General features: G+C 41.5%; 1 protein-coding gene and 1 long non-coding RNA gene across 6 annotated transcripts in view; both read left to right on the top strand.

Moving 5' to 3' along the window:
* RAB3B (RAB3B, member RAS oncogene family) overlaps window positions 1-24,539 on the top strand; it is a 48,748-nt gene that overhangs the window by 7,692 nt on the left and 16,517 nt on the right. For 2 of the 5 annotated variants that reach the window (XM_064428862.1, XM_064428861.1), the window contains one exon: window positions 2,507-2,734. In XM_064428862.1, the coding sequence (XP_064284932.1) occupies window positions 2,507-2,734 (228 nt within the window). Of the gene's footprint in view, window positions 1-115; window positions 246-325; window positions 467-650; window positions 1,141-2,506; window positions 2,735-24,539 lie in introns of those variants that run through there. The other 3 variants (XM_064428863.1, XM_064428864.1, XM_064428865.1) reach the window with 3 other exon arrangements.
* LOC135305333 (uncharacterized) lies at window positions 16,409-20,545 on the top strand. Its single transcript, XR_010366555.1, has 3 exons — window positions 16,409-18,713; window positions 19,177-19,370; window positions 19,662-20,545. It is a non-coding gene; the product is annotated as an uncharacterized LOC135305333 (long non-coding RNA).

The raw sequence follows: 24,539 nt of genomic DNA, 5'->3' as shown, positions 1-24,539 counted from the left end.
GGATGGTGTTTTCTTTAAATTTTTTGTGCTCTGTCTGCCTCTGGTGATTCAAGACGCTGACCTGCAGCATCTTCAGCCAGCACAGAGGCCAGCCAGGGTTGTGCTTCTATGACAACAGCCCCACGTTTTGGACAAGTATCATTTGATCTTATTCTCTGTGTTGTGCTTCTAACAAAGCTGCTCAAGCTGGCCACATTCTGTAATTGCTTTTTCAGCTGAGATCTGAAAGTCACATTTGTAGCTAGGTACAATTCTGATTAGAGCAATCTGGGAGGGTTAATAGAGGCAGCAGTGCTTCAGTTACAGGATCAGCTTGGAGGGTGTGGATGGGTTCTGGGCAGGCAGGGGTAGAAAGAAGATACTGATTCCTGTGTGATTAGTACAATACCTTTGTTAAAGGTCTGCCTCTCAATCTGTGAAAGACCAGGCTTCAAGTGATGAGGGTTTCTCACTATTTCAAGCCTGTGTGAGTGGAATGGAGAAGTAGAGATTTTATTTTTTAATTCTTCTTTAGCAAGTGCACAAGTATTGTCAGTGGTATTTGTAAAGATTATAATGTGTATGGGGAAGATAAATTACTTAAATAGAAAATTTTCTGTCGTGTGGTGATGGTACAAAACAACTAATCACCTGCTTCATAATTTTTGCAGCTGAGATTTCTAAGGATAAGGAGGCAGTAAGTTCATTGGCCTCAGTATCTGAACGGAAGTTAGTCAGATGTTGAATTCTTCATTTTAGAAATTCCTGCTATGAACCACAACACATGGGTAGAAGAGCTGTTTTCTGATACATTGATGAGAAGAAAATTTGTGCTTGTGTTTTCTGGAGTGCTTGCAAAGGCCTGTAGACTGAAGAGCAGCTGAAGTTCAGAAGAGAGTGTATCAGAATTATGCTGTATCCTACTGAGACATACTTTTGGGAAGATTTTAATGCATTCTGTGCAGCTGTTCACTATTCAGTTACTGATAAATTTCTTCAGAAACTGCCCTTGTGAATGCAGTCTGTGAACGAAATGTCTGCTGCACCAGCCCTTTTCTGTGTGAGAAAGTTGCATGTGTTTAATCTGAGATAAACCGTTGTGCATATTGTACTGAAGTTTAAACCAGGCTGCTTTTGGTTTGTTTCCCCTCTGCTGGAAATGTAAGTGAAATTATCATCCCTATTTAAACTGCCTTGGGATAGCATTTTGGTTTAGAGTTGTGAATTTTGAAGTGTTTGTTTTGGTTTTGTTTGGGTTTGTGGGGTAGTGTTGTTGTTGCTGTTTTTTTTTGCATTGAATGGGTGATGTCCTGTGTGCAGGTGAGACTTGCTAAGAAGGAATGCATTTGGACATCTGCTGAGAGTAGATATTGGAGTGAGTTAAGTTCCCAAAGGTGCCTGTGAATTTGAGTTGAGGAGAAAATTAACTTCTGTGGATGCTGGGTGAAGGAGAGACTTCTGTCACTGCTCAGTGCCTTCTGACTGCACACGAGTAGCCCAGCCTGGTTTGCATAAGTAGCTGCTAATTAAACCTGTGCTGTCATTTCTCCAATTTGCCAACCCTGTGTCTTGTTACAAGGAGCCAAGACCTTTGCTTATTTGATGTGTAGTAGTTTCAAACAGCATGAGAGATTAAAAGTGTGGTATGTCTGTTAAAAGGTAAAGTTCCGTTTTCCTCCTCTGTAGTAATTTGATTTGTGTGGTTGTGCTCTTACAACCAGAGGTGAAAAGTCAGAGTCTTACCTCTTCCCACTGTCTGAGCTGCACACATTAGAGCAGCCAGGGCTGCTCATGGCCCTTAATGATTTGTATTCTGCTGTTGTTTTTTTGTTCCTGAATCTAAAAGGGATAATTTATCCATTCCAAATGCTGTCTGTACCCGCGTTGGAACCCTCACGTTTTATACACTCTTTATGCCAATTGCAGTCTTAGGAGTAGATAGAGGTTGGATGGATTCAAAGTTTCCAGCTGAAATTCTGTTTTTTTCATCTTTTTTTTCTTTTGTAAATGTTGAGGAGGGAACTTTTGTAAGGATAAAATGGTGGTGGTGCATGCACTAGAAATGCAGATTTTCCATAGAAGTAGTGAAAACAATTATTTAGGTTTATTTACCTTGGAGGCTGCTTGATGAATTGCATGGTTGGATGCACTGTCAAAGATTTTAGTTCTTGGTTGCAGTTTATTGGAGCAACAGAAGTGGCACCCTGCCACTGGAGTAAAGAATGCTGCTTCCCCATGAGTATTTGAACAATCTGCAGTAGCCATCTGTTATTCTCTTAAATACAAAGCAGTGCAACAGGTGTATTTCTTGGGTTTGGAAGTCTTACCAGCACAAGTGAACACTAAACAGGATTAAAGCCAGAATTTAAAAGAAGATTTCAAAGTGTGCTCCTCTTTAGTCAGCAGATATAGTGGTTATGACATTAGAAAGTGGAGAGATAACCTAAACATATGGTACACAGTTAAGGAAAACAAATGCTGAACTGCTCTTAAATCTGTTCTTTTTCCATGTTTGTCATTTTCTTAGATGGCTTCAGTAACAGATGCCAGATTCAGGCAGAAAGATACTTCAGACCAAAATTTTGATTACATGTTCAAGCTCCTGATCATTGGCAACAGCAGTGTGGGTAAAACATCCTTCCTCTTCCGATATGCCGACGACACCTTCACCCCAGCCTTTGTGAGCACCGTGGGAATCGACTTCAAGGTGAAAACAGTTTACAGGAATGACAAGAGGGTGAAGCTGCAGATTTGGGTAAGTGCCAGCATTTTCAAAGATGCTTTATACTAATCCCAGCACAGCTGTGGTGGTAAAACGTGGCTCGTTTGGAAGTGGATTTTTGGGGTGGTGTAGATGTTGGTTGTTCATAAGTTGTGTGTGGCTGGACCTTTGTGTCCCTGCAGAAAACTGAGGGAGTTCTCTTTGTGTCTGTCTCACTCAGCTGGTGAGGGTCCTGATGTGGACTGAGGAGCTTCTCTACATTTGAGTGAACTTTACACACAACTCAAACTATCATTTTACAGCCTCTATATGAGGTACTTGTATCTTCCTGTAACTCATGGACCTGCTCAGCAGCCCATTTCTGCCCAATTTCTACCCCATCTAAGAGCTTAATCTTCTAATTAATCTACATATACCTGATTTGTAATTCTTTAATAATTGCATTTAAATATCAAATTACAGTAATCACATCTGTTTTTTTATTTATTGTGGTGATCTTGAATAGTGAGAATCTAAAATTAGGTGCTTTTTTTTGGTACTATATGATTCATTTTATTTTTGTGTTGCTGGGTACAATGTAAAACAATTTAATAAAAGATCCTTTTCACATTGTAAAACCCTGACGTTGAGACCATGGTAGGTCACCTGATATGAAATTGATTGATTTAATTTAGGTTTTGGCAATAAAAATGTTTTTACTTCAGGCTCTATAAGCAACTAAAGATGATTTCCATTCAGTTGGTCTTTCTGAATTTTGGAATGTGAAATTTTCTAAGAAACTGTGTAAAGTAAGACAGAAAACACCATAAGATGTTAGAGTTTTTTCAAAGATACTGTGATTAAAGTGAATTAAGCAATAATCTTAATTAAATCTGTTAAAGGTCTTTGGGGCAAAAAGGGCTTTAATAACCTTAAACTTCTTATGAAAAGAGATGTCTGGTGAATTCCTCAGGGGGTGCAATCCATAGGACCTGTAATATTGGAGTTAACAACACTGTTGATTTAACATTTATTTTTTAATAAAAGGTACACCTAAGTGTTGGGCAGTTTCCAGAGTAACTTGTGTTCTGTTCTTCTCTCTTTTTGCATGGATCCCTGACATGAGTTATAACTTAAGAACCTTAACAAAACACTATGTGCCTCTGTCCAAAACCACAGTATTTGAACTTGTTTGTCTCCTGCCTGTCCTGAGATTATATTTGTCATTCAATTCAGGGTACATGAAGTAATAGTTGGGTCCATTAGCATACCAAAACTATGGGTTCCTCTGTGTGGGAAGAAAGAGTTTTCATACCAACCTGTCTTACAGTTACTTTTAAAAACTATTTACAGCTGCTCTTGAGTTTCTGGGAGTGTGGGGCTCTGTGGCTCCATTGAACCCTTTGCTCTGACTGACAATTTTCCAGTTATGTTGACATTGTTTTTCAATTATGCTTTCCCTAAGTTTGGCATTAAGCCTTATCTGAATCAGATTTAATGTGAAATTAAGTGAAGGAGAAGGTACAAGTGTTTGACTTAACCACTTCAAATATTTTTCTAAAACCCAGAGAAAAGCACTTCTAGGAACCTCTGATGTTCTCTTCTCCACAGACCCAGGGTTTTTTCAGTTCAGGGGTGCTTGTGGAGCTCTGAAGTGAGTGCAGCTGTGACAGACTGGAGGTGCTCAAGGGCTGTGCCAAATAACCTTGTTCTGTGCTCTGCAAGTCTCAAGGTGAGGGGGAAGTTATTACTGCTGTGCTGTGATCCAGAGATCCATGATCAGTGGGACTTTCTTTACACTGCTGTTGCCTGTGTTGAGCAGAAGAACAGAATTTGGGTGCAGGACCCAAATTCTTGTGTTGTCTTAAAGCTCAGAAAAGCTCACGCTGCTTCAAGGGCCGAGCAGCTGCACGTAAAGGCTGACAGCTGTGACAGTAAATGTCTCTCTGGACTGACTCCTGCTTTTGTTTCTCCAGCAGAAGTTGATGAGCATTTTAAAGCCAGGGATCTTGCATTTGTGTTTGTGCTGAGTTTGAGGAAGTCTGTATTTTGTGAATCAGGATTTGACAAGCTGTCACATGGAATGATCAGAAGAGAGTGCTCCTCTGTTTGATTTTGGTGTCATTAGTGGGCCTCTTGCTTTGTTGACATTAATGCCTCAATCACCCAAATTGATATTTTAATAATCAGTTGTGCTTGTGACTAAGCAGTCTGGGAACTGATCTGCTTTGAAAAGACTTGAAAGGAATATCTCTTTAGCTTGAGAGGAGCAGGACATAGCAGAGATATTCATGATGTTTTTAAGGTAGAATGGCAGCACTGCTGCTGCATATGGAAACAGTAAAATGGTTCAGAGAGGGGTTTATGAAATAATGTTTTGTTGTCTTTTTTTCCCTTTCTTTAAAGAACTCCAAGATCAGTGGACTGTGTTTTAATTTCAAATATTTTCAGTCTTGTTTAGGAATGGTGGTGTTGTGCTAATGGAATAAATTCACTTTATTGAGAACATTTGTTTTGTAGTTGGATGAGGCTTTGTTTTGTAGTTGGATGAGGCTTAGTAATTTAATATCTATTTTAAAACATTTATTACATAAATATAGTAATATATTATATAGATATTTACATATCTGCATAAATGTAATTATTTGATTAGATTTTTTTTAATGCCACTGCCATCTGTAATAATACTTTCATATAAAGCATCTTCCTTATGATTGGGTTGTAAGGACCCAATTGGTAATATCTCTCTGCATTTCTTGACCAATTTTGTATTCCCATAGTTGCTAATTACTGTTTACTGGAGGAAAATTATTATATTTTCATCTAGGCATGCTTTTTATTATAAATAAATCTCAAAGGTAACATTATTATATTCTTAGCAAATGCAAACAGTTAATGCAGAGTTCAGGTTGCCTAGCAGCTAGAGAGGGCCACTTTGTCCAGATCCAGATGGAAGCAGGGTGAATGAATAAAAGTGATTTCTGTTTCAGGTAAGAGCAAGGTGAGATTTCTTTTTCTGCCTTCTGTGCATTTGTGTGTCTATTGCTGGTGAAGAATAATGGTGGTGAAAATGACAGCAGAACTCCTGAGCAACGTGGCATCGAGAGGAGCCTCTGGCCCTGGTGCTGGCCCAGCCTGGGTTCATTTCATGCACAGTCACATAAATTAACTGACAGAAGGTCCTTGGCAGGGTTCAGCCCCAAACAACCCCATACGTACTTTGTGTGAGGAATTTGATTACATTTCCATTATATTTTTGTGCAGCACCTTACACAAAGGACTCCCAACATTGATGTGATTAATAATAAACATAACTAAATACATGGTTTGGCAGCTGATGTTACAGTTTAAACTGCTTTCAACCCCCTTTGTAAAAAGCAGCAGAGATTAAATTTAACTTCAGGTTAAAAGGCAGAAAGGCTGTGATGCTCAGACAGAGGCAGCATGTTTAAACTGCAGTAAGATTTTTCTTTTAAGGAGCTGTTTATCAGAATTAAACTGCTAGGATGAAGGTTTTTCCTTCTCATTAACAAAAATGTCTCTGTGGCTTAGCTGCTGAAACCTGTTGGGGTGTGAGATTAGCTTTAGTGGATGTCTGAAGCACGTGTTACAGCTCTCAGGCACAGCTGGGGAGAGGGCACAAAGCAACATTGCTCTGGGTTTTTTGGATCTTTAAAAACAGAAATATGACAACTGCTAATTATATTGAGTGGCAGTTACCACTACAAAACAGAAAAGTGTGAACCAAAATAACCCCCCTGCTGTGTAGCTGTCCAGAAGGCAAATACACAATGTTTTTAACAGCTTTTTGTATCGGGCATTGCCTGGATGACAGGATCATCTTGTGCAGCTTGCCTCTTAGGGAAGGGATTCAAAGCAGTAACACTGGCAACTGAGTTCTTTTTTCTTTCTTTTTTTTTTTCAGTTACAGGAGGTAAAATTAGAACACCATCATATTTGATTGTAAATTTTAATGTTAATTGCACACTTAACCAAAAGCTAATTATGCATTTCAGATGAGAGTCATCTATTCCCAAGGCATCCTATTCCTGTCATGGTTTTGCTAAGTTCCTTGCAAGCACTGACTTCAGGCTTGAATGCTTGCACAAAACTTGTTTCTAAAAAAAGAGATAATAAGGTTCAGTAATTAAATGTATAGATGTGATAGTGATGGGTGCCTCTAAAGCACTAATGGGCCTGATTCTGCTTTTACAGACTCACAGTTTTTGTGAAGTCCTCTAATTTCCTGTTTAGATGAAGAACTAAAATGGAGAAATTTATGATAGTGAGAAGCTCAGGTTGATCTTTGTAAGGGAGTCAAGGATTACATTTTATTTGCAGCATTAAGGACTTACTGGGTCCCAGGAATGAAAGTCATTGTGGGTGAGTGGATCTAAAGCACTACTTCTCATGCTAAAATACAATGCAGAATATTTGACTGGAGAAGAGATGCAATAACAGTGTCTGTAATTCAGTTCCAAGGTCTTGGTTATATCTTAAATAATAATACTTCTGCTTTGAGAAGAACTTGGTGCTCTTGCTTCTCTGAATGGCTTTAAGATTAGAGTTGCAAGGGTGATACAAAGGAGAGAAATAAAATCTTGACAAATAAGACCCTTGACAAATAAGACAAAGTGACTGATGGGTCAGTTACCCAACTCACTATTGAATTTATTGAACAGCCTAAGCTTGCTGAGCAGGGCATTGCTGTGTTTGCAGTCAAACAGTTGACATGGAGGGTTTATTTCTGTTTATAGTTAATCACCTCAATCTCATTGTTATCTCATTATAACTCTGCATTACAGTGAAGGCCAAATTCAACTTCAGTCTAAAGCTCTGATACCACTGCAGTTATCCCTGCTGACAGTACTGGATTTGTTCTCACTGCAGGTGTAGTAACTCTCTTTGTGCTCCATCTTTGCGGAGTTACTGTGCTCTTGGAGGCCTTGTTTTGTACATTTCAGTAAAATGAAACATGTTCAGAGGTACCAGGCTGTATCCAGGGGCAGTGTCGAGTGTGTGTTTGTTGATAAAGAGCTGTTGGCAGTTCAAAGGTTTGGACCTTTCCTAGAGAAAATGGACTGATGCTGGCTGTTTGTTCAGTAGAGGAGAAGCTGTACGTGGGAAATTTCAAGGGAAATTATTTGCTTGATGAGGTGAGGAAGTTAAGGTTTGAGAGGACAAATGAATTGCCAGTCTCCTGACATTTTGCATTTAATGCTTTTTTACCAGAAATTCAGAATAGATATTTTGAAGTAATTGTATATATGGTCTGAGGCTCATGTGCCTTGAAACCCTTTCCTGTTGTCCTTGTCTCATCAGAATCACCTTTATTATGATTTTCTTTCACAGTTTTATCTTCTGCATAATGACTGGGTATATTCTATATTTAAATATGCTGGGTGCACTGTGATCAGTTATGAGATAACACAGTGGGTGGAATTTGAGTTCTCATAGTGTTTGTCTCAAGTGAGCATGTACTTACACTGTGTCACATTTGGTCAGATGAGAAAATATAACTACTGTGCTTACTCACATTTGTAACTTCCATGCTTTGTGTTGTCTACTGCAGTGCCATGTTTATGCAACACTTGAGTAACTGAGTGGCTGATTTTTAGAACTCAAAAAAGGGAATCCAAACCCCAAAAAATGTTTTTCAGCTGTGAGAAATTATACCCTAAAGCACAGTTACATGACCAAATGTATATGACCAATTGTACCCTATAGCACAGTTACACAGACCAAATGTACAAAACCAAGGAATTTAGCAGCATGAACTTTGTCATTTATTTTCTGTTGTCCAGCTGTTCAACATCATCCTGATTCATTAAACAGCATGAACTGAGCTCCCAGAGATAAGCACTCATTTTCTGTATTCTGTTGCATTGGAGGCATTGGACTCTGCAGACAGAAGGAAACATTTGTGAGAAGCACCAGAAACAGGACAAAAAGCAGCACATTCCTGCAGTGTGGAGGACTGGGAGGTCTGTGGTTTGCTGGTTACGTTCTCCCATCTGCAGAGCAATGTAATATTTACCAGGTGACACTGATCTCAACCCAGATTTCTGGTGAGCTGTTCTGGCTGCCCAGCAAATACTAATGAGAGTGACAAAGTAGGAAACAAATCCTGTTCAGAGTAAGATGTATCTTCCAGTAGCAGCTTAACACCTTGCATTTTATAGCCAGGGGTCACTCCACTGCAGCACTCCACAACTCCTAAACATCCTGGTGTATCCTCCTGTGCCTCTGCCACAGTGTGGGTTTGCAGCATTGCTGAGATGTTCCTCCATCAAAATGGAGCTGCCAGTCCCAAGTGTCCTCTCGGCTCAGACATGGCATCCTGTGCTTCTGTTGTGCACTTGCGTCTTGTTTGAAAATTCCTCTAGCATTGCCAGTTCTGCTTTGCATCCATTTCTGTGCTAATAAGATACTCACTGCTTCACTATTAATTTGTGTTAGAAACTGAAACAGGAGGTGGCAGGAGTGTTTGAAACTTGAGGGGAGCAGGTGTAAGTGCAGCAGATAAACACTGTGTTATGAGCTGCTGTGCTTCATTAACTGAAGTACCTTTGTGTGATGTGTGACTGAAGTGATTGAACTTTGTGTATTACTCAAAGAAGGCTCGATGGTGGTATTTTCTCAGCCAGATTCTGGCTGGTTTGTTGCTCTGACAAACTGATCCAGACATCTGCAGCAGTGCTAGAGGGTAAAGTCATGGCGAGAGAGCAGTGGGTGTGGGTCCGTGTGTGCACAGATGCTCCTGGTGCTGCCAGGTTTTACTGTCCCTCTTCTTTCCTTGCAGCCAGAGCAATAAAACAGAACATACAGGGGACCTGTGCAGGGATGTTTACAAGGCAGAACACTCACCCTACTGCTGTTTTTGCTTTTGCCTGTGCTTATTCAAAGGTTCACCTGCTGCTTCCCCTCGCTGCGTCCCTGGGTCGCGCTGCAGCTGTGGCAGTTGTGAAGTTGCTGCGTGTTCCAGTGCCATGGTAACTGTACCCTGCTCTGCTGGCTGCCAGCGGGCACCAAGCCTGCCCAGTTGTGAAAAGAAGCAAGTGCTCCAAGTGCCAAATTGTGGTAGACTGGCATGAGTCAGCTTTGATAAGTCCAGGTGAAGTCCTTTACCAAGGATTGCAAGTCTTTTTTCTGGAGGGAAGAAACAGAAATAACTCCCATCAAATGTGTTTTAGATTTTTTTTAACTCTAAAAGGCTAAAAATGTGTTTTCATTGGAATTACCACCAAGTGCTCAATTGCTTTCTTGCTCTGCAGTTTAACCTCATGCTGGACACATTTCTGTAAGGCTGGGCTACTTTTCCCATTGTTTCCTCTTTGTGTTGTGCACCCTGGCTTGCTCTTGGAGAGGTTAGAGAGCACCTCAGTAAGCACTTTTGCACTAACTGCAAGGTGAGTTGCAGAGTACTGTCATAACAACATTTGAAATCATGGAGTTTTGCCTAGGAGTGAGCAAGTAGAGCTGGGGAAAAGTGAGGAATTCTTGTTTGCTTTTTAGAGAAGAAATACTTTGACCATGATAAAGCACCCAGGTGCATCACTTAATTACATGGAAAAATAACACTGAAAATTTACAGCAAGCAGGGGTAATTAAGGAATGCATTTTTCAAGTCTTTCATGTACAAGATGGAATGCCTCTGTTACCCTCTCCTGGCCCTCGCTGGGTTGAAGAACCACCAGCAGTGTGAGAGCAGTGTAGTGAGACACTCAGGTGAAGTTTTCTGAAAGAAGGAAGGTTGTGCTCAGTGCAGCATGATGGGGCTGTTGCAGCAAGCCTGGCTTAGCTAAAGCACAGCTTCAGCTGACTCTGCTGTGCCCTCTCCACCTCTGGAGTCCTGCCTCTGGCAGGTGGGGCCAGTGCAGCCAACTCCACTGTGCAGTGCTGATGTGTCCTAAAGGGAGCAAGAGAGTGCAGTGAAAACTGGGGCAAAGCTTGTGTAAAACTGAAGCAGGACCATGACAAGAAAAACCCCAGTGCTTGTAATGAATACATTAATTACAGTGGAAAACAGCAGCAAAGACCAGTGCTATAAATGCTGGCTTGCTGGCAGCAAGGAGTGGCCCTGAGCAGCAATCTCAGGAGGGGTGGAGAGGTGGAATTGTTGCAGAAGTGTCAGTCTGTGTGAGCTCCAGGTGGATTCTAGCCCTCCTGGCGTGGTTGGTGTCTGGGCTTCCTGAGATGTGAAGGGGGTTTGCATTTGGCAGTGCTCTTCAGCCTGTTTTGGTACACCCTTTCTCACCAAACCCCCTCCCTAGGTTGTTTTCCTAAGTGTGAGAAGCACAAAAGGGACTTGAATGGTTTGGCTGATTATGGGAACTCAGAGCTTCAGATGAGCAGTATTTCTGTACTGATGCTCATTCTGACTGCTGTGGCATAATTATGCAACTAATGCAAATCCATGCCTGTTTAAGGTGCCTTATCCCAGCTAAAAGGATCTTTTTTAGAAGAATGCCCTTCATCTTGAAAACAGCATGCAGGAAAAGTCACTCCTGCAAAGATGTTAAAGGAGGTAAGTCTGTGAGGACTGCTTGGTCCCTCTTGAATTTTTGGGGAATTGGAAGTGTAAGATGAGTAATTTCCTTCCACTTGCACCAAATAATGATTTTAGGGAAAACTCTTGCAAGGGAAGAATCTGCATAAAGTCCTCCTCTGTGATGTACTGTCTACTGTTCTGAGTTGCATGTGCCACAGTAGCATGTTCAAAGCTGTGGCCATCATTCTGAGGTCTTGGAAATGTTTGAAATTACTTCAGCTTTTCTGCTAAAATTCTGATATAAATATGTATAGGAGCTACTTAGTGTTCATGAGACTGCAAGAAATCTAAAGGGAACAAATTCAGTAAAAGTACACCATTGTCATGGCAAAACTACAATTTCAGTAATCTTTCACCTAAATCTGGAAGTGGTCTTGGTCTACAGGATATTTACTGCTTTAACATGAAATTTCACCTGAGTGAGTGGAACTTGCTGAAAGTTGGACACAGCAGCACCTTTGCATCAGTGCAACTTCAGCTCAAAGTGATTTGTCAGTTCTCCCATCTGCAGCAGGGGCTTTGGGAATCCTCCCTTGCCCACCTGGCTGGGAGACAAGGAAGCAGTTGTGTGTCAAAACCTGATGTTGCTAAGTGATGGCAAAGTAGCCACCTGCCTTAGCATTTACAAACCCCAGTGCTCAAACAGAAGGAAATGAATAACTTTATTTTCCATTAACTACGTGCAAGGTGTTTTTTCACTCTGGTCCTGAAAGTGTCAAACATGTGCATCCCTTTTACTCCAGCTGGAAACTTCAAGTTTTCAAGTCCCTGGAATGGCAGCTGTTTATTCTGCCTGAGAATGATCCTCCAAGTAATGATGTATTACCCTATAGCAGTCAGTTTGACGATTAAAAAAATACAGACTTTTAAAAAAAACACAACCCAACCAAAAACCCCATACAAAACCAATTTGCTTTTTATCACCTAATACAAAGGCAGAGAAGAGTTGTATTTGTTTAGTTGGTTATAATGTCAGAATCCATGTGATAGCCCTCTTTATCTTTTCTCTCCCTTTTGTTTTTTAAGCCTATGTGGCTAAGAAAAATTGTAGCATTGATTCCTTTTCTTACTATATTTTTTGTGAAAGAAGCTGAGAAGAAATACAGATTATCAGATTTGGTAACTACTCGGGGACTGTTACCAGGAAATAGGAGAAGTAGGAGATCTTTCACTTCTTGTCTACTTATTTTAGAGATATTGAAAAAAATTTTTATAAAGGCTTAATTGCCCTCATGCCACGGGTGAGTCTGCTGTGTTCTCCTAAAATCTGTCTGCTCAATAAAGTACTTGTTCAAAATAATCTCTCAAAGGGAGATGCTGACGGACTTTTGCAGCCGTGACTCATTGGATCTTCATTTTTTAAATGAAAAGATTCCCAAGACATATTAATTTTAAGATCTCACCTATTAAATTCTTGATTAATAATAATAAGAGTATTAGTTTGACAGTGTGTCAAGGCTTGAGGGATTCATATAAGCAGTGTTCTCTCTTCAGAACAGGAGGGATAGTTAATTTTTTTCACTGAGAAGGACCTGACAAAGACCCAGGTTTGGAACTAGAACCTCTCACCTGAGAGAATGGAAGCTTTCCAGTAGTTGTATCCCTGTGAGGTACAGTCAGGAATCCAGCTTCCCAAATTATTTGGTCTTCCCTTCATCCAGAGCATGTGGAGCACCTGTGTGTGTGCAGAGGAAGGCTCAGGGGTTTTCAGGAATGAAATCTGTACTGGCATCAGTGATTACTTCCTATTTCTAAAAAATGCACTCTTCCTGAGTTCTACGGTTCTGCCCAACACAGGTGGCCCTTTGGATTTGAATTTGAATTGGAGCAGTTTCTAGCAGGGTTTTCTGACCCCAGAGAGGCTCTTTTCCAGAGTCAGGAGTGTCCTATATAAAGAAGTGTCCTCTCTTGGCAGTCCTGGTGCCTTGGTTCTCTGCTTTGGCAGTCCCAAAGTGTCACACAAGTAGCTGCAAAATCCTGTAAGTTTAGCTTTGCTCTTATGATTGATCTCTTAATTCACTCTGAGTAATGAATGGAACAGAAAATTGTGTTTCTTTGTTTTATGGAGTAATGAAAGGGAAAATTGTGCTTCCTTTACTAAACAACCATTGCCAAAAATAGCAATTGCAAAAATACCTGACTATATTTTATCTGACTCTTCTTCCTTACTATTATTTTACTACACTAAATGCAATCTTTTTTTCCCCCCTTTGGATTTCTTTCCATCTTTGTGCCCTGAAGCTGCAAACAGCAAATTTTGTGAGTCATATAAATGTTCTGAGACATCAAATTAAGTAGAAACTGGAGAATGAGTTCTCAAAAGGTTGTGAATGCTGCTGACGTCAATCTCAGATAGAAATAAGAAAGAAGATATGGCTGGCAGATCCTGTGAGCAGGACTGTAAGCACACTTATGCTAATTCTGTTGTTGGTGGAGAAATTGTGTTTTTATAAATGAAGGCGACAGTCCCAACTGAAGACTTACCAGGCATTCATCTTAGTAACTAGATGATCTTGAGCTTTCATACTTTATGCCAAAATTCGCCTTCAGCAGATTCAAATGAAATTGCTTGGAAGTGACTGAAATGAATGGCAGCATGCTTTCTGCTTTTTCAGCTTGTAATATAATTCAGTTTTCCAGCTCTACTTCTGCAGAATTCCTCCTTCAAAGTGACTTTGCAAAGTATGGGGTTTTTCTAATGAACAGAAGGCTGTGATGAACCTATTTAGAGATTTTTCTTGATTGTCTCTGGCAGAGAACAGAATTTTGAAAGTAGCAAAGAGTCATGAAAGTCAATATGTCTTATGAATTATTTTGATAACATGAAACATTTATCTTGCAGAAAGCTGTTAGCAATACTGTTTTTGAAGTTAAATGCATGCAGATTGCCTATCCATATTGACTTGATGGTGCCATTGAAAGTTCCTATAGGTGCAGTGAGAAGAGTGCAAGAAATGACTAAAGGAAAGGGATGCTTATTTTGTGGAAACTACAGGGAAGTTATTTGGTTTTAGCTTATCAGTGCAGAATGTTTTTATGTGTGTGCATGTTTTGCCTTTAATGAGTGCAGCAGTTCAAAACTGACAGAGAACTGATGTACTTGTTGACTGCTTTATCCTACCTCCATTTAGATGGTTCACTGGAAGCCTGCATCCAGTTGTTAATTATTAGTGCTGCAGTGATCACTCTGAGTCTGGGTGTGTTTTGACCAAAGGTATGTTTCCAGTGGTGAAATAGGAGTTAAAGATGTTTAGCTCTTTTCCAAATCAAGCTGTCTTTTGGAGAGGATCTAACAGCAGCAGATAAAATAGTGCCAGGTTCAGAGAGACCAAAGTGAATAGAAGTGAGCCCAGAGGTATTGAAGGAGCAAGGTAATGTGATTGCTGGTTAACTGGATCAGGGCAGCAGAGGAAATGCCTCCACCAGGTATCTGTACTGCTGTGCTCAGGTGCCTTCCTGATGCTGTGAAGAACTTTTGACAGATTTCTGTGGGGAGTCAGTTTTCAGGATGGTGGCACAGCAGGTATCTGGGTATGAAATATTGCAGTCAAGGCCAGTATGAAAATAAACAAGAAATATCCCTTCAAGTTTAGAGATTAAATACAGGCTGGATTTACCTGCAGGTAGCCAGCAGGAGCTCAGCAGGAAGGTAATGAAGTGGGACTGTCTAACTGGGTACTCTGTGCAAAATGTGCTTTTGCTTTGATGCTGAGGAGAGTGCAGGGGAAGAAGTTCTGCCTCTTGAAGAGTGTGCACACTGTTCTGTGAATAGAAATAACAAAGAAGAGCAGCCCCAGGGGCTGGTGCTGCTGCCAGCTCAGGGGACACCAGAGTGAGCCTGGCTCAGGGCTCAGGCTTCAGTCACAGGCTCCTTCTGGAAGGGGGACCAAACCCCATCAATTTGCAGTCATTTTTCTGCCATAACTCCTTGGTCACCACTGAAAGGAAGAAGCAGGCAGTGGTGGCAAAAAATGTGGCTGAAAATGTGTCAGCCACTGAGACAGGAGTTAACATATCTGAGGTACATGCTACAGTAGAATTCTAAGGCTTTTGACCAAAAACCATCAGAGATATCTGGAACTCACAGTGTACAATTTAATCAGTGAGGAAGGGACCTGTGAGGGATGAGGTCCTTTAAATTACACCTGTAGGGTTAAGGAAAAGTTTTAAATTGAGAGTCTGTGAGGGATAAAAAAAGGTCTGGGGAATTTGCCTGATACTGCATGGAGGAGGAAGAGAGGTTTTAGTATTTCAGTTATAGGAGTATTTTGGTAATGCAATGGTAGTCCACCACAAGCTGAGTTATTGGAGATTGGCTTCTAAGTTAGGAAAGTATTTCCCCTGTTATGTTACTTATGTAAAGTTTTACATAATTATACTTCTCTGCAATTTTGTATCTCTTGCAGCAACATCCATTTCTGATCGCTGTTTAGATCAGAAGCTTGTATTGTTCAGGACAGGATGCTGAAACACTTCAGCTGCTAATCTGAGCTGGCATGGTCCTTACCCCATGTGGTTCCTCCACCCCATGGTGAATGAGCATAGAGACAGAGAAGCATTTCTGTTTCCTGAAGCTTCCTGTTTCTGATTAACCAGCATAAAAATTAGTATCTGCTGAATTGATGCTTATCAGAATTCCTAAACAACTCTGCTGCCTCCAGCAGTGACACTCGATTATGTTTCTCACTCCTAAGCCTCTTAGAGGTTTAGCATTTATGAATCCCCTCTAATACTTTGCTTGACACATTTGGTTAGGCATATGACAGTGATCAGCTGAGAGAAAAACAAGTCATCTCATCAAGTACAAATTGAGGCTTCTGGTAAGGAGAGTGGAGAGGCAAGCTAAGGTTTCCTGCTGTTTGAAGTCAGAACAGAACAGGGCTGTTAAAATAACTGTAATGCATTTAGTATAAAAACAGGCTGTGTGTCCACTTCCCAGGCAGCTTCAGAGTCCACCACAGCTGGTTTTGTGAGCAGCTGTAGGAGGGAGGCTGAGGACTGGGTGCTCTGAAGAGAGGTGGTTCAGCTCTCACCTGGTGCCTCAGGAGGCCGAGCACGCTGAGGGTGTGTAACTTACACTTGATGTTGGTTCCACAGCTAAACTGTGGGATAAAACCCAAACACACAGCTCTGAAGGGCTGCCCAGTGTCTCCTGGAGTGCAGAGTAGGTGGTCTGGTGGAGAGGAGGCAGCCCTGGTGCTGATTGGGGTGGTGGCTCCTGCAGCCCCTTGGTGCTCACTTGTCCTGACCCTCCTGCACAGAGAAATGCAGCAGTGGCTGCAGAGGGGCTGCTTGGCCAGCCTGGGTAACCTCGCAGCAGTGGCTTCAAAGAAGGCTCCTAAGCATTCCTGCAATACCAATGATGATAAGAAGTAGTTGGTATTGTGAGCAGGTGCTTTCCAGCTCGGCATACCTTGACAATTTGACAGCAGCCAGATGTTTAACTAGGTGGAGTAAGCGACGACTCAAAATGCCATCATATAAATCTTGCAAATGGTACCACAGCTGAGCCTCTGGGTATGCCTGGTGAATTGTGATTTCTCAGAGGTCCTGTTTGATCAGAGACTGAGCTCTTCCTTTAACCTGTGATTGGATCCCACAGAGACAGCGGGTGTGGTGATGCATCACTAGTGACTAATTTCAACAAGTCAGTTAATTGCCCCTTTGGAGCTACACAAAGCTGGTTGAAAATAGTTAAATGTTGATGTTTTAATGGAAATTGTCCTAATATTGCTGTGGAATGGAGCTGCAGAAAGAAGCTTCCTACAGCTGCACAGTCTTGCTTTGGTATACATTTCAGCCAGCATATGGTATGCATTTTAACTGAACACATGGAGAACTAATTTGATTTGAGTTGATTGATTTTGATTACTGGCATGAGGATATGCTAATGAGAAACAATCCAGCATGTCTAAAAGATTGCTTCAATTTCTAGCACAGCTGATACATGTTTGTATCATATGCATGACAAGTAGGGGAGAAAATGTTGTCTATTTTGAATTTTTTCTCAGTGGTTACTCTGTGGTGAACAGGAGGAGACACATTATTCTGATTGCAGCTTGACAACACATTCTTCTGTCAGTACAAATTAGGACTGATTGAATATATCTAGCTAGGACAGGTGTTTTTGCATCAGGAAATGGGCAATACTGGTAGCTGTAAAAAACCTCAAGTCATTTTTCAAGAAAACTTCTGCTGCAGATCAGGAGGTGAATCTAAAAAGTTTCAGAAGGAGTTTGTTGACTAGAGATGTGTGAGGTCTAGGAGACCAGCTCAGACCAATGTCTTTGAAATTGGTTTGTTAGTTTTCAATTTACTGGAGCCTGTTCAGTTTAGATGTTTGTGTACATGTTGCTTAGGGAGAAAAATCGTAATATCATAGTGAAGGATTTTCAGAGAAAGTGGATTATTGGATACAACATCCCAAACCTGAGGCTAAATACTTTTACTTGTGAGCATTCAGTTATAGGTAGGAAGCCTTGCTGTTCTGTGTGGGTATGAACCAGCTAAGGTATGAAGTGCTGCTCTTTGAAAATAAGCAGAACACCTTCCTTGATGTATTTATTCCTGCACTCTCAAAAAGTCATATCAGCTTATGTACTTTGGGGTCCTGCAAATGCTGAACAAACGTGCATCACTCTAAATGTACAACTTGAGACAGTGGAGCTGGTTGTTCTACCCTTATGAATATGGATTGAAATAAAAATCTTTCTAAGTGGACAGTAAATGAAGCTGAGTCACAGCAAGTCAGTTGCTCTCCTAATGGGAGACTCAGAATCATCGAGTTGGTTAGGTTAGAAAAGAGACCTCTGAGATGGAGTCCAGCTGTTTACCCAGCACTGCCAAGCCCACCACTAACCCACTTCCCCAGGTGCCACATCCACTTGTCTTTTAAGTAGCCCCAGGGATGGTGACTCCACCACTTCTGTACACAGCCTGGTCCAGTACCTTACCACCCTTCAGTGAAGAAGTTTTTCCTAATATCCAATTTAAACCTCTGCTTGTGCAGCTTGAGGCCATTTTCCCTTGTTCTGTCACTTTTTACCAGGAAGCAGAGCCTGATCCCCACCTGCTATAACCTCCTTTTAGGGAGTTGTGGAGAGTGACAAGGTCCTCCTAAGTCTCCTTTTCTCTAGGCTGAGCACCCCCAGCTCCCCCAACTGCTCCTCACTTGTGCTCCTTCCCCAGCTCCATTGCTGTTCTCCAGACATGATTGATATCTAAGCCCCAGAGATTTTTCCACCTAGCCAAAAATACCCACTTCATCAAGGAGGTATAAAATCTTATTTATATAAGAACATTAAATGATAATCCACCACATAGTAATTGATAGCAACTGATCTGAGTGACTTATGCAAATAATCACTATAGACACAGCTGCTACAGGAGAGGAAAAAAGAGTGGGATGCTTTACAGCCATCTCTGCGTGGTGTTTCTCACACAGGACTTGAGTAATCACACTGCCTCTGTGCAGCTACCAAGGTGAGCCATATAAATAACATTTATTTAAATAAACAGGAGCCTCCTGCATTAAACCTGAGTTGGAGGAAGGGAGCTCTGCTTCTTTTCTCCCTGCTCTGAGGTTCCACAGTGGGGTCAAACCTTCTGCGTAGGTGCAAAACTACTGCTCAGGGAGAAGAAATTCACAGGCAAGATAAGCCCACAAATGTCAGAGCTGCAGTTGCTTTGTCCCAGAGCAGCTCCAAGGTGATCACAGTGCTTGTTGCACTGTTGGCAGCACAGCTGGCAGTACTGCCAGTGAGGCTGCTTTGGGACTCTGGAGTTCTCTCACCTTTAGGCACTGTGATGTGTGAGAGGAGGAGATGGCACCCCTGAGAAGCAGAAAGTCCCACTGACATATGACATGTTGCTCTGTTGCTAAGTGTTCTCCTTGGGTACACAACGACACAACCTGGCTTTTCTGCTTTTGCTGTATGTTTTGCAGGAGTGGTTCATGGATTGTGAGCACAGTTGCTAAGATCAGGAAGAGGTTTGCTGGTATTTAATCTGCTCCTGTCAAGCAGAAGGGTGGTATCTCCTCCTGGATGTAGCAGATGACAGCCTTGATGTGTCTATGAGGCAGTTTCTATAGGATATTTGGAAGGTATAGCTTGTCAGTGAACACCTGTCTTCAGTCAGGTGGGTAAGCAGATGGGCAGTAAAGGCAAATGAACTATACTCTATATATGAACCTGTGAAACCTAATTCTTTGTGGCCAAAACAATCTGTATTTCAATGTAATACCTCCAATCTGTATTTCAGTATAAATGAATAGTTGCCTCCAGGCTGGTGTTTTTTTCATTTTTTTTTTCTTTCCTTTTTTCTCTCATATACCAACTCTTTATTCTTTAAGAACACTAACTAGTCCTGGAATGGCTTTGTCATACTGAGTCTGTAGATTCCTGTCTCTCACATGCCCCCAAAATTCAGCTCTTCTCTGCAAGGACAGTTGGGATAGAAGAAGATCCACGGCACTGGAAGTGGCCAGAAGTAATCCATGGAGGTGGGAAGGTGTTGATGTAATTGGGAGGAAAATCCTTGCTGGGCAAAGGTCAGTGAAGAGAGGAATGTTCTCACAAAGACTCAGCAGGACTCCTAAAGGCCTTGGCATGTGCCCTTGTCTCCCCTGCTTCAACACCCTGTGATGAGCTTTCTCTCTTCCTTTTCTGAGCTGCCCCTCCACCACTGTCCATGTGGATTGACAGGAGCCTGCTCTGTGATTGGCAGGGTTTGTCACTGTTGAGCAAGTGAAGAAATGGAAGATCAGCTGCTAATCTCAGCTGAGCTCAGACAAACCCAAAAACCTCAACTCCTACAGCAGCGTACCTGGGAGCAAAATCTGGATCAGATGCTCTCTCTGAAGTTACCTTGGAAAACTGTGCCCAGAAATTATTTCACTTTCAGATAGTGGGAACTATGATGAATTATGAATAACAAGCTGGTGACTCCTGTGAACAAAGAAATTCTGCAAAGTCCTGTGCTGGTTTATTGCAGCTTCCCACACAACAGGATGAATGGGTATGCAGCAGGAAAAGTACAGGTCTGTGTTAAACTATTCAATTTTGTGTTGAAAACACAAAGCTGGAAGGGACAATAGTATCCTGGTAACTTGTGATCCTAATCTTTCTTACAAGATTGTAAAACTGTTTACCCTGGCAGTATCAAGTTAACAGAGCACATTCTTTCCGAATTTCTTGTTTTCCCTTTTATTACAACAATGTGTTTGCAAACTCTGTGTTACGTACTGCTATTTGAAACCTTGTGATCCCTTCAGCAAAACAAAGATGCTAATTAAAAGTATTTTTACTACTGTGCCTAGTTGATTTTTTCCTTCAGTTATGCACTTTTTTTGTTTTAACCATCCTATTAGCACCTGAGAATTCTGACCTAAGCACAGTCTAATTGGAACATAATGTGAAGCCTGTGATTGTATTTCTCTTTTCATTAGAATATTTCATTAATTGTATTTTCATCAGTTCCTCCTGGAATCTGAGTATGTCTGCAAAATGGCTTTTCAGTAACCATGTGGGTATAGAGGTGGTGGCAACTCTGCTTTTCCAGAGTGTGGATATAGTTCTCAGTGCAGTCTGTGCACTAAAATCTGCATTACCATGCTATGGAATTGTCCAACATTCAGATTGTCACAACCTGACAAATGGAAAAGCTCCAAGAGGAGGATGCTGCTGCATGCTAGAAACCTCTGTCACATAGCATCAAATCCTGACCTGAGTGTCTTGCATGCATGAACCAAATGCATCTTTGTCTTTGAATGTCTTAATCTTTACCAGATTTTGTCATTATTTTGTGGCTGCTGAGTTTGGCCAAACCTCTGGAAGTGACAGAAGAAACTACACAATGATGCAAAAACCCAAACAACCAAAAAAACCCCAACCCATCAGCAGATGCAGAGGTCTATGATTACCAAAATAACTAATGGAGGTGTTTTCCCTCCCTTTAAAAAATATGAATAGTGAAATGGGTACCAGTCCTAGACCTAGTGAGATCAGCCAGAGTTCTTTAGTCTCACTGTGTGACAAGGATAATATCACTTTATCATCTGCAGATTCTGAGTACCTTGGGAACTGCAGATTTAGAGAGTCATTCAAGCTTGAAGGAGAGACTGCCTGAAGACCTGCTGATCTCTGTCACAGATGAACAGACCTGTCCCCTGCCCAAGGAACCTGCTTGTTTTGCCTTTTTTGAAAGGCAAGCCTTGTAACATCCTGGGATGATTGTTGCACTTAATGCACCCAAATACAGCTCATCTTTCCAACAATTCATGATGAGCCAGCCTTCCCATCATCTTTTTTTGCTGTTCTTTTGGCTCATTTCAGCTTGTCCCTTGTTCCTCAACCATGACATGTTACAAGGTGTCTCCTTCCCTGAAGTAACAGATCCCATTCCCTCCAGAAAAGTCCCAGTCTATTTCTAGTTTCATCCCTTCCATTTTCTTTCATGGCAACAGAGATTAACCTCGTTGTTTGGCAAGTCCTCCTTGAATACCTGCTGTTTTTCTTCTTTCCACACAAAAGTGCCACCTCTTCCCTTTCTGAAGAGCAGAGCATGGATGTGCCACTGAAGCAAGTGTGGATGTGAGGTGGGTGCTGCAGCTCGTGTCAATAAGCTGTTTTGAAAGAGGGGCCATGGGTGGAGGTTGGTTATGTTTACTTCTCATTTCAGGAGATAGACTGCAGCTCCCCTGCTCACTAATTAAAAAGAGGTAAACATGTTGCCTGTTCTTATCTAAGAATTTTTATGTAACATTTGCTGCCTGTTGATGTAACTGCCCTAATGAATGCAGGGTGATTTGATGTATCATTATTGATGTGGATGGACGCTATGAGATTAGAACAGAGTGTTTATTCTTTATCATCTAATACTTACTGCCTGACTGTTTGACTCCAGGAAGAGTATATAACATGGATGAAACTTTGCTGCATCTTTAGTTTTGCCCTACTTAATGAGGATATCTAGAATCCAGGAAATTTTTAGTCACTAAGCATCAGGAAGACTTGCAGAAAGAACTGTTTAAAAGTTGCAAAGACTCCTTGTTGAGGGTTAGATTTTAGGATTCCCTTCTCTCAGCTAGAGGTGTGGGCAAGAGATGAGCTCTGATGTTATCACACAGTTTGCTAAAAAGGCCTGGCTGAGGTTGAGAGCTATGGGAGCTCTCAGTTTGTCCTGGTTGGACAGGGATAAAATCTTCCACTTCCCCTCCAGGATCCATATGAAGAACTAGCAAAAGAACACATCTATACAGTTTTGTGTATTATTGTGGCTTTCATAATTTTTCACTTGGCTTGGAAGATGTAAAGAAAAGCTGTGGTCAAGGGAAATCACTTCCATTGGGAAAAATAGATGGAGAAAGTAGATCTTGGTGCCATGGGAAGAGAGACTTGTTTTTTCCTTTCAGTTCTTTTTATTAATTTTATTAGTGCTTTAAATGGGGATACATTTTGTTCTCTGAACTCTGTTCTTCTGACGGTGGTGTTTGTGATATGAGCATAGCAATGAAACAGCAACAGCTCCCTGAAGGACCAGGAAAATCACTCTCTTCTGCAGAGCAGGCAGATACTGTCACTGCCTGAATCTTGAGATAAAGCATCAGGGTAAGCTCCAGACAGCCAACACCAAAGCTTCCCCTGCTGCTCTGAAGCCTCCAAAATGGTGTTGAGTTATAATTCTTTGATGTCAGAATAAGGCAAAATAGCAGCTGGCAGAAAGTGCAATTAATTCAATTGTAGTTTCATAATGTTTTGAAGCAGTTATGCTGTTGTTGAAGTCATGTCCCCTTTAGTGAAAATGTCTTTTGCTCACTGGCAAATCTAATTCTGCTCACTTACGCTTTGCTCCAAAGTTTGCTTTTGCACTTTCAGTCCAGAGAAGTGATTTGGGCAGGGATGGGACAAAAACCAAGTCCTAAGAGCCCTTTTTTAATCTCTGTCACAGTAAATAACATGTGTTGCTCCAAACATCAACTTGTTGCACCTTCTCCAGACACATCGCTCAGCTGCACATGAAAGCAGAGCACAGTCTGCCCAGAGGTTACTGCTTGCTAGGGAGGCTGCTTTCATTTGATAAATATTTCAGTGTGTGTTTTTCCCAGTGTAACACTACTAATTCATTCCTAAGCTGGGAAGTGTTTCCAGAAGTGCAGAAGTAGATCAGCTCCCTTTGCTGAACTGAGCCAGGGGTCCAGAGAGTCTGATTTCAATTTTCTGCTGGCAGAGGGCCTGGGTGATTTAGGAAGCAGCATAATGCATGAACTTGTGCTTGTATTGTGCCTGATACTATGATTGCCTCAATTACAGATTGGTTGGTAGACCTTTGCTTGCTTGGGGTAATGCTGTGCAGTTTCCCTGTTTTATGAAGCTATATTAATTCAAAATTGCTGGAATATAATGAAGACTGATGCCCCTGTATTTTTGTTGATCTGCAAAGCACTGTACACATTTAGTGTTCTGTACAAACATGATCTCATGCTGTCTCTGTTGCTTATAGGCTTTTTACTAGCTTTAAATAAGTCAGTTTGGAGTTGTCATTAACAGCTTTTTTACAGACTCCTTTCCTTGGGCTGAGGTTTGTGTTATGAGAAGCAGATCACGTGGAAAAAGCTGTGTCTTGTGTTCCTCTAATCTAGACATTTAGTCTCATTTGAGAGAAATCAGGACCCCTGTATATGCAGGATTCTTTGCTGAGGTCACTGGATGCAGACAGGACCTTACAATTCCTCAGGACTTCTTTCATATCAGTTCCCAAATTTGGGCTGAACTGAGTGGTCTATGAAGTAAAAGCAGCAGGCCGTGCTTGGGAGCCTGACCAAAGCCCACTGGTGTGCCTGGCTGGGGACAGGTGAACCTGGAGGCATGGAGCAGCATAGTGCACTTTTATAATGCCTACACCACGTTTTCTTCAGCTGGGAAATCTGCTCTTGTTTTCCTCTGTCTTTCTGCAAAGATGAACATGAAGAACCTTTCCATCAGGAAGGTTTGAGCCACTCAGGCCCTTGATGTGCCCACTGGCCAAAGGCAGTTTGGGGCTTAGCAAGAGCAGGGAGGTGGTGATTAATTGGTCAGTAAGAAGAGAACAGTAAAACCAGCAAAGCATCACATGTGTGTCGAGGAGTATTTCCTCATAGCTCTCTTTCCAAATGGAAAAGAGAAAGGAGCATCACCACAAGGGTGGGTGAACTTAAAACAGTGCTCAAAGGAACCTCGCACCTAGAAATGCATCAGCTGTAACCACTTCTGCCCCCAGGTGCTTCCTGGGCTGCCCTGGGAGCCACCTGCTCTTTTAACACCTTATCTG

The sequence above is a fragment of the Passer domesticus genome, chromosome 7, assembly GCF_036417665.1.
Source record: "Passer domesticus isolate bPasDom1 chromosome 7, bPasDom1.hap1, whole genome shotgun sequence".
NCBI classification, from domain to species: domain Eukaryota; kingdom Metazoa; phylum Chordata; class Aves; order Passeriformes; family Passeridae; genus Passer; species Passer domesticus.
The sequence above is the reverse complement of the archived record's forward strand: the minus strand, read 5'-3'. Positions and strand labels throughout refer to the sequence as shown.